The sequence below is a fragment of the Gastrolobium bilobum genome, unplaced genomic scaffold (assembly GCF_033153095.1).
Source record: "Gastrolobium bilobum isolate Gb01-03AN ecotype WA unplaced genomic scaffold, APGP_CSIRO_Gbil_v1 utg1608, whole genome shotgun sequence".
NCBI classification, from domain to species: domain Eukaryota; kingdom Viridiplantae; phylum Streptophyta; class Magnoliopsida; order Fabales; family Fabaceae; genus Gastrolobium; species Gastrolobium bilobum.
This window is the reverse complement of record NW_026898739.1, coordinates 232,791-246,005: the sequence shown is the minus strand read 5'-3', so window position 1 is coordinate 246,005 and position 13,215 is coordinate 232,791. Positions and strand designations below refer to the sequence as shown.

At 30.5% G+C, this 13,215-nt stretch overlaps 1 protein-coding gene across 1 annotated transcript; it reads left to right on the top strand.

Annotated features, from left to right (window-relative positions):
- Window positions 1-8,803: 8,803 nt before the first annotated feature.
- On the top strand, window positions 8,804-12,191 carry LOC133283736 (uncharacterized). The gene is made up of 4 exons (XM_061480642.1): window positions 8,804-9,236; window positions 9,873-10,051; window positions 10,830-11,157; window positions 11,427-12,191. The coding sequence occupies exons 1-4, from the start codon at window positions 8,835-8,837 to the stop codon at window positions 11,505-11,507; spliced, it is 990 nt and encodes a 329-aa protein (XP_061336626.1). The 5' UTR covers window positions 8,804-8,834; the 3' UTR covers window positions 11,508-12,191.
- The last annotated feature ends 1,024 nt before the right edge of the window (window positions 12,192-13,215 follow it).

The following is a 13,215-nucleotide window of genomic DNA, read 5'->3' as shown; positions in this document are numbered from 1 at the left end:
GTGAATTTTTTTTAAAGATCATAATCATGATCCAATTTTTGCTTCCACTTCAAAAATAAAACTTTGGTGAATCAACCAAAGTTATAAGGAAATAATCGATAATGATAATTAAAAAATAAATAAATACCACAAAAAGACATTTGTAAAATATAGTATAATTGTAAGGGTTAATCGATCAAAAACCCACATTTGTCGATGTCTATTTGATCCAAAGTTGACCAGTTTTGTTTCATAAAAAAACATGAAAAATCTCGTGTAATTCTCCTCCACTCTTTATCTTTTTCCTTTTAATCTTCCTATGTAAAAATTTCTTTTCCTCCTCAACTTTATGTCTGCAAGTGCACACAAAAAACCAACGTAGGTCCGCCATTGAGAAGACCCCTGGATGCTCTCGTAAGAACAAAAGTTTGTTACCAAGAGCTCAACACAAAAAAAGATAGAGGTAGACCGAAACTTACTTGGGGGAAGGTAGTAAAACAAGATTCAATGGAGTGGGATACATATTGGCGGACGATATGCCTTATAATGGAATAGAGAAAAGCTATAAGCATGGTGGAGGGTTAGACCCGTTGTTATTCCTATGTTCCAGATGGTCCATTTATAGTCATTTTCCCCTTCATTTCCCCCTCTTCTTCTTTTCTCTTTTTTTTTTCTTTTTTACTTATATATATATATATATTTACTATTCTATTTATTTATTTTTATTTTTGTTTTTGTTTTACTTTTCTTTTTCTTTTTTTAATATTTTTGTATCTTTTATTGGACTTCATCTACCACCGACCCCAATTAATTTGGGATAAAGGTGTTGATGATATTTAAAAAAAAAAGAGAATAAGTAAAAAAAAATTGATAATTGGAGGAAAAAAATTAAAATATTACTATTTTAATAAATAATTACGAATGTATAACTGTTGTGAAATTATTTACGGATCTATTGCATTCATTCACGCCCAAATTAGGCATAATTCGTTTGGTGTTGACACGTGGCACAAAAAAGTCAACTTACGAACCGTAAAACTTTGGAAAGCCATAACTTTTGACTCAGTTATCCAAATCAAGCAATTATTTTTTGATCCCACAAAACTTTTCGAGATCTAAGCAACGACACCTTATTTGACATATTTTATATTTCACAAACATAGTTCAAATTTACAAAAACGATATTATAAGAGCATTTACACCTAGAAGCCTCCGAGTTCTGGGTTTGTGATTTAATATAAAAAATAAATAAAGATTTAGTTTGAGATTTAAATAAAAAAAATCAAATTTTTTAATTTTTAATATAAAAAATAAATAAATATTTGGTTTTTGATTTAAATTTAAAAAATCTAAAAAATTATTATTTATAAAGAAAACAAAATAAAGATTTTATTTGTGATTTAAACTAGAGGTGGCAATTTGGGTTGGGTGAATATTATTATACATTTAGGCTTGAGATTTGTCAAAAAAATTAAAGGGATTGTAAAATAAAAATAAGAAATATTATAAAATTATTAAAATATAATTTATTTTTAATTTATAATTATTTTTTTATTTTTTAGTCGGGTTGACTCGCCAACCCACCACAAAACGGGGTGGGTTGGGATTTTCAACCTATAACAAAATGCGAGGCGGGGCGAGCCGACCCGTTTTGCCACCTCTAATTTAAACTCAAAAATCAATTTGAAAAATCTTTATTAATAAAGAACAAAATTAAATAAATATTCTAAATATCTAAGGAAGAGATAATTTATTTTTTAAAACCATTCAGAGGCTATAATTTAATTAAATAATTTATTTTATTTTTAAAAATCATTCTAAATCAATTTTATTTTTTATTCGATTTCAGGTTTAGTTTTATTTTCTTATACCCATTAGTCCCTTTTTTCTTTTAAATGTATTTATTTTTCTTTCTCTTAGGCATACATAATTTAAATGGCTTTAAAGAATTTAACAAAAAAATGGCTTTAAAGAAAAAAAGTCATAAAACAGACTGATGTAACTTACGATACGGTTCAATAAAAGTCATAAAAAAATTATATATTTTTAAATTATTTTTTATTATATTTTTGTATCTTACAATTCGATATGATTCACAATATGAAAAATTAGCTAACGATACACGATATGTTGATAAGTGTCAAAGACACTATGTTTTTAATGTTAAAAATAGTTCAAATAATAATTAATATGATTAAAAATATGGTGTTAATTAATAAAATCTTAAAGAATATTAAAATGCCAACAAATAGATAAGATCCTAATGTTTATTGTTGTTTCTGGTTGTTTCACATTAGAAAAACAAACCACTGATATGATCTGATCTGATGAGAAGGCAGTTGACACTGGTTGAAGATAAATCAAAAATCAATAAAATAAAAAATTAATAAAAATTAATTATTTCTCGCTCTGCTGCTCGCTTTAGCGAGAAAGTGAGCGAGAAGCTTGCTCTGTTGCTTGCTTCTGCGAGCATAGCAGCGAGAAAAGAAAAATTATTCGATGAGCGAGAAGCGAGCTGGCCCCAAACCCAAAGCCCAGTTTTCAGCCTATAAATACAACGCGACGAAGCCTTCAACACGAACGATTCAGAAGACGAAAGAAAGGCGGACTCGGAGACGAAGGCAGAAGGCAGAAGCGGAGGAGAAATTCTGGAGCGGGATTCCGGAGGAGGAGAATGAGATTGAAGCTTCATCACTGATCATCAACAAGTTTTATCATGAACCCCTTTTATCTTTCATTATATATTAATTCTGAATTTATGAACATGCTAGGCTAAATTTATTTATGTAGTTAGGATTATGGATCCAATGTGAATACTAGTTATGTTTTAATTTAGTTTCTTTAATAAATTATTTCAGTATTTGTGTTTTACCTTGCATGAATTTCTATATCCTTGTATGAACTGATCACTCTTATAAGGATTTGAGGGTTAGTGTTCGCAATAGACATATTGGGGTTTTAGTCCTGACAGGGATAAAATACCAATTCTTGCATGATCTAGACATAGGCTTGCTTAAGTTGTAGACTTCATAATTTATCGCGTTTAATGCTTATTCTAAGAGGAATTACTAAGACATTAGGATTCTAATTAGAGTAAAGGGTTAAAGTCACTAAGACATTAGGATTTAACCAACTAAATTTTAGAAGATCAATTGTCTGAAATATCTGACATAATTTAATATTGAAATTAATTTAAATTATTCTAGGAGGATCTGAGGTGAAATAATTCTTAACTGCAGCTTTTGTTTTTTATATTCTAAATTTTTTCTCAATTCTTGCGTTCTTGATATTATTGTTATTTATTGCAATTAATTTTAGTTTTAATTTAAATTTAAAAATTATTCTCAACAATAAATTCGAGTTTTCCAAATTAAAGGGAATAGTTATATAGTACTTGGCGCATTAATCCTCGTGGGACGATATTTTTTCTCATTACTTTATTACTCGAAACGATCGATATACTTGCCGTAATCGCAACATACGTATTGCGATTCAATAACCCTGTACACTATTTTTTTCAAACACTTGGTAGAAAGTATATATTTTAATATGGCATTAAGTATCCTTATTTATAGATGGACTAATCCACTTTGGTGCTATCTTTAAATGCTCGAAGACCACCGTCGCAAATTTGAACTGTGTTTGTGAGAGATAAAATATGTCGAATGAGATGTCATTGCGTAGATCTCAAAAAGTTATGTAGAATAAAAAAAAATTACCTAACTCGAATACCCGTGTCAAAAGTTATGGTCTTACGAAGTTTTACATTTAAACTGTTAACTTTTTGTACCACGTGTTAACACCAGACGAGTATGATTGACAACGTTGATTGTATGGTCGCCATCCTCAAATGTTGTGTGTTGTGTCAGAGTCTTCGTATAGCTACGCTATCTTGGACTCTGTGCAATGTGGATTTAATTTCGAATCAGAATTGCTTTATCAAATACATTTTGATACATTTGTTTTAAATTTCTTTAAATCCACGCAACGATTAGACGTTGTTGATTGTATGACTTGTTAGGAATATGGCTTCCATACTCAAGAGGGGGTGAATTGAGTATTACAAGATTTTTGCAAAAACCCCCTTCTAGTTTCTAAATAATCATTTGAAGCAAACTTTGATATGTGGGAAGCTAATCAATACATTCAAACAATCCATAATATGTAATATATAACAATTATAGAACTTATTCTAGCATATACAAGATATCAAAGAAGAAATTAAAGTGCTAGAAATAAAGAGTTTAGAGTTTAGAGAATTGAAAACATAATATATCCTGTTTCGGTCACCACCACTTGTGACCTACGTTCAGACTGAAGCCGCTCGATCAACTCTTTCACTAATGGTCAAGCTTCACGGGTGCTTGGCAAACCTTTATAATTTTCCAACACTACAAGAATTTTTTTTATTAGTGACGAAATTTTATGAAATTTAGTCACAAATTAATGCGTCGCAAGTTTATTTGTGATGAAATTTGAATATTTGTGTCAAAAATTATCATTTGTGATAAAATTTATGACAAAATGTTTTCGTCACAAATAAACTTTTATCTTGTAGTGCAAGACTTCGGGTTCTTTGATACTTTACAATCTTCAAGTTTATGGGTACTTGGCAACCTTACAATTCACTCCAAATTTACTTAGGTATTTGGCTACCTCTCAAACAATGAGTCTCACAATCATTTCAACTCAAGAATTCAAGGAGGGAAATATTTGGAAATGAATATACACTCTCAAAGTGTGGATATACAACTTGAAGTACTATGGGTATATGAATTTTCAAGATATGAGCTCAAATATGTTTGATCTTTGAAAGATATGAAAGAATATGCAAATGATAGTGTAGAAGCTCTCAAATCATCCTTAAGATGTGTAGGAATAATGATCAAATCGTTTTAGGGTCATAAGGAATGTATCTATAATGATTTTTCTCAAAACTAGCCATTTATAGCCGTTATAGGCTTTCTGTCGCAGTGGGAATCGATTGTCAATGAGTGAGAATTCATTCCCAACCTTTTCCAAAGAGTGAGAATCGATTCATGATCATAAGGAATCGATTTCCAACCTGTTGGAAAGGTTGGAAATACGACAACAATAACATTGTTTCGTATTTTGCGCATAACTTAAGCTATTCTTGTCGGATTGATATGATCTTAGTCTCGTTGGAAAGATAAAAGAAATATCTACAACTTTTATGAAGAATACAAGATCTAAATCCATCATATTGGATACTAAAAATTGTATTGAATGCAGAAGAAAAATTATTCAGCAAATTTTAAGTTCAAATGTGTTTCAACTTGCTTCCAACCACTTTTTATGAAAGATCTTGACTTGATAAATATGTTTTGAAGTTATAAAACATGTCAAGGATCTTTTCCATGGATTTTTCAAATTTCTTTCAAGTATGTAAAGGTTTTGATTATGCAATTCGAAAAACACGTTTACTTTGAGAAAAACTTTGAGATCATGCAATGCAATCTATCATATACCCTCACATATATTCTAAGTCCTAAAGATATATTCTAAATATGATTTTAGACTTAGCTTCATGTCTTGTGTCTTGGATCTTTGCTTGAGCTTGATGCTTTGACTTGTTGGATATCACAATGCTTGACACTTTGTTGGTTTTGATCATTTTTCACCATGGTTATGATATTGAGCTTCTCTTAGATGTTGTCAATGGTTTGTTGTCTTTGATCTTAGTTTTGGTCTTCTAAATATTCCTTGTTGCTCTTGATCCAATCATCTTGCCACTTTGATATGTCATTACTCTTCTTGTGTGGCTACATCATACATCTTCAATATCCACATATATTTGATGCTTTTTGCTCTTGATTAATGCTCTTCTCTTTTTGTTGTTGTCACTTTGTTATCATCAAAAATATACCTTGTATCTACATGACTCGTTATCCTCAAGAATTGTCTATTCGTGAGAGTCTTCGTAAAACTATGTTATCTTGGACTCCATGCAATGTGGACTTAATTTCGAAACAAAGTCTATGTTATCAATTTCTTTCTAATCAAAGCACGTTTTATTAAATTTGTTTTAAATTTCTTGTAATCTATGCAACAATCGACAAATTTAATTGTATGGCTTGTCATCCTTAAGCATTTTTATTCGTAAAAGTCTTCGTATAGCCAAGCTATCTTGGAATCCGTTCAATATGGATTTAATTTCAAAATAAAATTCTTTATCAATTTCTTTATTATCAAAATACACCTTAATAAATCTGTTTTAAACTTCTGTTAAGTCACACGATGATGATTTATGGTTTGCCATCCTCATGCATTGTATGCTTCATAAGAATATATGTATAGTCATGCTATCTTATACCTTGTGCAATTGTGGGTTAACTTTTTAAAAAAATAAATAAAAAAGCAACAAATACTTTTAAATAACGACATAACTTTGATTTCTTCAATATTAAACTTTTACTATTTAATTTTTTTCTTGTAAATAATCTTGTTACTTATCTTATTTTATTTGGGTTAAACAAATATTTTAAAATTATTAATAGTTTGCACAACTATCTTAAGGTAATCATTTTTAAATGGATGTATTAGGGGTACAATGAGATCAAATTTTCACACTTTTCTGTGCATAATCACACTCCTGAACCTTGATATTAAATTTTTAAAGACCACTTTGCTAAACGAAAAAGGTTTTCCAATTTTTTCAATTTTATAAAATTGGTGGTGACTCTTTATTTTTAATTTTGAAAATAATTTCAGATCGTTACAATGTATTATGATTTCTGATATTTTATTCATAACACAATGTTTATACCAATGTTAACATGATTTCTGATATTTTATCATAACACAATGTTTATACCAATGTTAACATGCATAGCATCATAACTAGTGTAATTTTGTAAATCACAATAGAAAAAATCATCAAATAATGTATTATTCCGAATAAAGTTATATTTATAATAAACGGAAGGATGTCTCATAAAACATAATGCAAAGGTAAAATCGAAATCAAGTTTTAAGAGAAACTTGAAACATTAAAGGTTCTTTCTAAATGAAAATTAAAATCACTACTCAAAACTAAATTTCATGTTCCTACTACGACACGCGCTTGTGTACTCATCTTGTTTCTAAATGTATGCATTTAAGGGTGTTAACGGGCCGAGACGAGTCAAACTTTGGTCTTAAAAGGCTAAGTCTGTGTTTAAATGTGTCAGCCAGACCAATCATGTTTCCTGTTATAACTATAATTATTGGCATGTGGCCTGACTTATTTACAAAAAAATAAAAGCCTGCTTTAGCTTGTTTAAAAAAATAAGACAACAAAAATTTATCCAAACAGAATATACAATAAATAACACTAGTAATTCCATAAATATTCATAAATTCAATATATATCCAAACAATATAATATACAACAAAATCATTCAAAAGTCTATTTAACCAACAAAATGGTGTGAAATGGATTGAGGATAAATAGAGGGCTATTACAAGTAGTATACAAATATATAAAGTAAAAATAAAAAATAATATACTAGGCCAGCCTGAGAGGCTCTATGGCTGAGCTTTTGAATTGGAGTCTGAGACCTTTTTATTAAACGAGCTTTTATACAAGTTTAAGCCGGGTGCCAACAACCAATTTTAAATATACAAGCTCAAGACCTCACGAGTCAAACCAAAGACCCCTAATTCATTTAGCAGCTCTATATGCATTGTTCAGTTTCCATTAGTTCTCTCAAGCTTTACATACCGGGTATAGTATTAGAAACATCGTAGAATTAAAATCAATCCACTATGTGTTATAAATAACATTATTCTTATTGGATTCATAATAAATATGTGTTTTACAATAAAAACACTAATGTGGACATTACTTTTAGGTTGAATTGATTATATTACATGTTTGTGACAAATGATTTTCTAATAAAAATTAAAAAAAAAAAGTTAAGATCAACATAAGGTAAAAAAAAAAATTGTATATTATCCATGCTTTAAGCGGAAGAGCTCTATTGTTGACATTACTTATAAACTTAAGCTTCTTTACATTTATAAATATATTATTTATAAATTAATTTATTAATAGAAAAAGTGTGTATTATTTCAAAGGATACAAAGTTGTGTCATTTTAATTGAGAAAAAGAGATAAGTCATGGGAGAGAATAGGGGAAATTTTAAAAATGTAGATCCCATCTATTTGTGAAAGTGAAAGGATGTAAAGTATGTCATTTAAAATGACACACCTTTTTCCCTTTATTAATATGTAAAAAAATTTATTTTAATTTTAAACATATTGAAAGATGAGTATTACTTTTTTTTTTAAATATATTTATGTTTATATGAAATTTACTCAGTAATATAGAAATTTGTAATTATATATCAATTTTGGAAATTACAATTATATTTATGCTTGTATAAATTATTTTATACAAACAATTTATTTACTCTTTTAGTATTAAAGTTGCTGTTGAACTAAAAAAAATCATATAATTGTCAACCAGCTTCAATTTTATTTTTTAAGTTTTTAATTTTAGTATTAGCTTCCAAATAACTCTTAAGTTTGATTTTAATTAATTGCCCATATAAAATATTATATAAATAATAATATATACTAATAATACACCAAAATTAAATTTATAATTATTTGAGTATCTAAGACGAACAATACTTAAAATTTAGTCAAACGTAAATCATGTTTATTATTTCATAAGCATGATTTCTAAATACCGTGACATATTCAATTTTTATATAACAAAGTTAGAGTTATAAATTACTATTTATCAAATATATTTTTTCGGTAACACAGTATTTATTCTTCAAAAATTTAGAAAAAAAACACAAAATGAATCAAGAGGTGTGATAATATCCACTGTGGTAGAAAGAAGATGAAAGGGGTGCTCCTGCTATGGAGTCCTCTATGCTTCAACAAACTCTCTACACCCTCTCTTTCTTCTCTCTCCTTTCAAACCAGACCCTTCAAGCTCTCAATATCCGCTACTGTGGAATCCACTGATACCCAAGAACTCACAGCGAGAGAGAGAAGGCGCTTGAAAAACGAGAGAAGAGAGAGCAAAAGCACAACAAATTGGAGGGAAGAGGTTGAAGAGAGGCTCATCAAGAAGACCAACAAGCAGAAAACTTCATGGAAGGATGAACTCGACCTCAACAACCTCGCCAAATTGGGTCCTCAATGGTGGGTCGTTCGTGTTTCGCGTATCAAGGCTCAGTATGTTCCTGAACTACTAGCTCGTTCACTGGCTAAGAACTTCCCCGAGATGGAGTTTAAGGTTGTGTTTTTTTTCACGTTTCATCTTTGAAAAATCAAGTTTTGGGTTCTCAATTTTGGTGGCAAATTTGACTGCATTTTAGTGGATAAGAATGGTTTTTTTTTTTTTTTTTGTGAAAATTGCTTGTAGTTTCTGTCTTTGTTTGAATGGGGATTAGAGAATGGCCATGTTAATTGGAGTTTATAGCAAACAACCCCACCTGCTTGGGGAGATGAAAAAACAAAAGAATCTGAGGGAAAAAAAAATGAGAAATGATGTTTCATATAGGGTGTGTTTGATTAGATAAAGAAATAAGGGATAACATAGCACACAAAAAATTGCACTTTCTTTGATTGTTCAAATAGTAAAACAACTCAAGGATAGCACAAATCTCTAAATTTTCGTTGCCCACTAAACTAGGTTACAAAATATTGTCCACTTATAATGAATTTTTTGTTATTCTATCCATTTATGTCACAAAATTTTTGGTGTTGTGCATTGATCATCAAACAGCTAACAATACAAAAAATTATTTTGTGATTTAACCACTAGTATTGTACTATGTTATTTATACTGTCTCTCGACATGCATCAAATGCAACCTTAATGTTTGTTTATTTGTTTATTTATTTATTGATGCGGTATTGTTTGGTTTTAGGTATATTATCCAGCTGTCCATGTGAAAAGAAGATTGAAGAATGGTACCTACTCCGTTAAACCAAAGCCTCTGTTCCCAGGTTGTATTTTTTTGAGATGTGTGTTGAACAAAGAACTGCATGACTTCATAAGAGAGTATGATGGTATTGGAGGCTTTATAGGTGCCAAGGTTGGAAACACGTAAGCATCTTCCTACTGCCCACTTGTGTTTAATGTGTTTCCAATTACTGGCAGTTATGTCTTTTGCAATTTAGAATTTTGTTGCCTAAAAGGGCAAACAAAAACCCTACGCACAAGGCTCCCAACTTTCGGAGGCAGGGGTGAGGGTCAATTGTATGTGGCCTTACCCTTATATTTTTTCGAAGAGATTGTTTCTCATACTTGAATCTGTGATCTTCCGGTCGCAAGAGGCAACCTTACCGCTGCTCTAGGCTTGCCCTCTTAGGAATTTGTTCTCTATCTTCTGTAAATCTTTTTATGGATAGTTGGTTCTTGTGCAAAGCAAGATGCATAAAGATATTTGAGAAGTTTAATTTATGTCTTTAATTGATTAGTAATAATAAAGTGCTCGGACCTCAATGTAGAAAACAATTTCAGACAGGCAATCGTCTGAGTGAAATTTCTATCCTGTTTCCCTTGGTTTGCATGACAGATTAATCAATGATTGAATTATATTTTTTTGAAATTATACTTTCAACTGAGTGGAAAGTTTGATAGGTATACTTTCTTTGAGGACTGAGGAGAACATAGAACGGGGTACCTGATTAAATTATGATGAATTGAGTAACTACTAACTAGCCTTATTTTCTAAGATTTCAAATGGGTGGTGTCTTTTAAGCTTTCATATTTTCTAGCTTTTGATTTCAGATATTAAAACCATCTTATATCTAACGTCTAAAATGCATATTTTTCCCTGTTCAGCCTAACTGGAATCTCCCAATTGTTTTTGCATTTGCAGAAAGATGCAGATTAACAAACCAAGGCCAGTATCTGTCGCAGATATGGAAGCAGTCTTCAGACAGGCAAAAGAAGAACAAGAAAAAACTGACCAAGCATTTGAGGAAGAAGAGAAAAATGCTGTCTTAAACTCTGGGTTTCCCAATGCAGAGTTAGAACCAGATGCTTCAAATGCTATTGTTGATTCTAAGCCTAAAAAGGGAGCTACAAAAACTTCTGCTAGAAAAAATTATAAACTGTTTGTTCCAGGTTCCACCGTCCGGGTTTTATCTGGAACATTTTCAGGGTTTGCAGGCACCCTCAAGAAGCTGAATCGCAAAACCAAAATGGTGAGATGCTTCCTTAACAAGAATATTTGGCATAAAGACTTTTGTGTTCAAGAATAAAAAAAATAAGATATACACAAGTTTGGGATAAAGATTTTGGTAATGTTAATGCTAATACACAAGTTTATGTGACAAAAAATTTCGGCATGCCAATATGTTAGTTTAAATGGCTGTGAAGCCTGGAAATAATGTGTGAATTAATGAGTGAAGAAATAACCTGAATATTTATCTTCCTCTTTTGTGTTGATTCAAAATTAACCTTCTTCATGCAGGCCACAGTGCATTTTACTCTATTTGGGAAAGAGAGCATAATAGACATAGATGTTAGTGAAATTGCTCCTGAGACAAAGTGATGACTGTAGGTTCTCTCTCTTGATGGTATGCTTCACGTTTTCTGCAGTACTCATAATACACATGGTACGCACATAACTTTGGATCATTGACATTGAAAAAAATTAAATAAAATTGAAGAGCTGCACACTGCATGCTCTTTTGGCTTTTTCCATTTTGTGGGTTAAGCTTGATTTTTTAAAGAAAATGAAATGCTTTCTTATCTAGAGCTTACTTATGTATTATGAGTCATGGGGAAGTTAAGGAATTTTCTGTTGGTAAGAAAAGCTGGACATTGGTAGAAGCTGTTTGCTGGTGCTTGATTCCCAAAATTGAAATCTGAGATGTCTAAATGCTGAAGGCCTAAATTTTGAAGGGTTTTAGTTGCAAGTTGCATTATGCTATTGCTACTGCACATTTGACAGTTGAATCCTTCATTCCATCTGGCTCTATAAAAGGGATTGATATCTTGAATGAACTTAGTGATGATTGAGTTCAAAAGCATGATTTGGAGTTATGCTGCTACTACAGCTAAAAACAGATTAGGATGATATGCCAGTTTTCTTATCCATTTTGTACATGATATTTGAATTATTTTTTAAAAAAAAAACAAAAAAAATTATTCTGAGTTCTGAGACTCAGTAACATTTTCTATTAAATGTCTTAGGTTAAGTGCTATTTCCAAGCAATTTTGTGTGTTAACTGTTACGACTTATAATGTCTTAGTTTACTGTCGCTATTAAGAGATGACAGACATAATTAAGATATATAATTAGTGACTGGATTGTCCAATGTGATGTACATTTGTTGATTTTCATATACCAAATTACCAATGCTCAAAAGTAACTTATATTCTCAAGTGTACGACAACCTTCTTCACTTCATACATCGTTTTAAACTGCTGTTTTGTCAAATCAATAATAATTGAAATGTTGGTTGATAGAAGTTAACTTATATCCACTTGTTCTGTGGATAAGGACAACAATGTTAGTTTTCTACGTCATTTCATTTTATCCCGTGACCTTGATTTATAATTTGATTCTTATGTAAAAATAATAATAATAATAATAATATTCAATTTAATCCTCATATGTAAAATTATTTTTATGACAACTGTATATTAAGTGGTGTGTACATAGTTTTACAATTGTTAGCAGAATGCCCCTACTCTATTATTATTATTATTATTTTTTATACAATGATAGAAATTGAACACATAACTTAATATAAATTATTCAAATTCTTCGCCACTAAACCAGTCCTAATGGCTTTTGTCCTACTCTTTTGATATACATCGATTACACAACTAATTTGGTTTGAGTTGGGTAAAATTACATGGAGAAAAAGTTCTCCTTATCGAATTTCAATATAACTGTGTTTTTAAAGACTGGAACTTGATATCACTGATTAAGGTAGAATAATTTATTACCGGTTGATCCATGTAATTGATGATGTTTGTGTATGATATCTGAATCACGAGGGAAGCTCATCTTTGGGTTTCTTTAAAAGCTGTTTCTGACTAATTTTGTCCTAATCTGTGTTCCTTTATATCTTGTTGGGTTCGTCTAATAAAGTTCACTTGAGTCATGACCCAAAAAGAAGGAAAAGAAAGTTACAATTGAAGCTTTTTAGGTTGTTTTTATATCAGGGAAGTGGGGGGAAGCGGTGGCCAGCATGGCCTTCACTAGGACACAACTAGTTTATTGGTCCCCTACGTCTCTACTATTAAGA

Excerpts from the sequence above, each read along its gene's own strand:
- LOC133283736 (XM_061480642.1), top strand. The coding sequence starts at position 8,835 with ATGAAAGGGGTGCTCCTGCTATGGAGTCCTCTATGCTTCAACAAACTC. Across the intron at positions 9,237-9,872 it reads TCCCCGAGATGGAGTTTAAG|GTATATTATCCAGCTGTCCA; the intron begins GTTGTGTTTTTT and ends GTTTGGTTTTAG. Across the intron at positions 10,052-10,829 it reads GGTGCCAAGGTTGGAAACAC|AAAGATGCAGATTAACAAAC; the intron begins GTAAGCATCTTC and ends TTGCATTTGCAG.